The sequence below is a fragment of the Merops nubicus genome, unplaced genomic scaffold (assembly GCF_000691845.1).
Source record: "Merops nubicus isolate BGI_N331 unplaced genomic scaffold, ASM69184v1 scaffold38517, whole genome shotgun sequence".
In the NCBI taxonomy this organism is placed as follows: domain Eukaryota; kingdom Metazoa; phylum Chordata; class Aves; order Coraciiformes; family Meropidae; genus Merops; species Merops nubicus.
Genome location: NW_008619072.1, coordinates 3,735 through 4,659, shown reverse-complemented (window position 1 = coordinate 4,659; position 925 = coordinate 3,735). Strand labels below are relative to the sequence as shown.

Genomic DNA, 925 nt, shown 5'->3' with positions numbered 1-925 from the left:
ACGTGCAGCTCCTCCTTGTCTTGTCCCCCCAAATCTTTCTCCACCATGTCCAACTGCCGACGTCGGTCGCCCTCCCCAACCGCAGCACCTCACCCTTGGTCTCATCGACCCACACGAGCTTCCCCTTAGACCTCAACCCTTTGGCAGCACCCCCACCTAACACCCCCTGTCCTCCCACAGCCCCCTGCAAGGAGAAGGAAGATGGAAAGCCCGGCGGTGCTGCTGGAATCCAAATCCTCCCCCCTCCACCTGCTGCAGGAGATGCACCAGCTGCGCCTGCTGGGCCACCTCTGCGACGTCACCGTCAGCGTGGAGTACCAGGGAGTCCGCGCCGACTTCGCCGCCCACAAAGCAGTCCTGGCTGCCACCAGCAAGTTCTTCAAGGAGATGTTCCTCAACGAGAAAGGTTTGGAAGGTCCCAAAACCAACGTGCTCCTCAACGAGGTGCGGGTCGCCGACTTCGCCTCTTTCTTAGAGTTCGTCTACACGGCCAAAGTGGAGGTGGAAGAGGATAGGGTGCAACGTATGCTGGAGATGGCCGAGAGGTTGAAGTGTTTGGATCTCTCCGAGACCTGCTTCCAGCTGAAGAAGCAGATGTTGGAGTCGGTGCTGCTGGAGCTGCAGAGCTTCTCTGAGTCACAGAGCACCCAGGAGGAGGGGAGCGCTCCCCAGCCCGGCGCCTCACCGGAGCCCGAGGTGACCACCCAGGCTGAGTGCCCCCCGGGGACCCCCACGGGTGGGGTGACCCCCCAGGCGCCGGCTGCCAGGCCCAGGGAGAAGGTGGAGAGGAGGAAGGAGGCGGGGAAACCGTCCTACGGCAAAATCCGGCGGGCCAGCGGCAGGCTGGCCGGGAGGAAGGTGTTTGTGGAGATCCCCAAGAAGAAGTACACCAGGAGGCTGAGGGAGCAGCAGAAGGAGGAGGAAG

The 925-nt window shown here is 62.6% G+C and overlaps 1 protein-coding gene across 1 annotated transcript in view; it reads left to right on the top strand.

Annotated features, from left to right (window-relative positions):
- Window positions 1-201: 201 nt before the first annotated feature.
- LOC103776159 (GDNF-inducible zinc finger protein 1-like) overlaps window positions 202-925 on the top strand; it is a gene marked incomplete at its 3' end in the record, with an annotated part of 4,455 nt that continues 3,731 nt past the window's right edge. Inside the window, 1 exon segment of the mRNA XM_008943653.1 lies at window positions 202-925. Within this exon segment, the coding sequence (XP_008941901.1) occupies window positions 202-925 (724 nt within the window).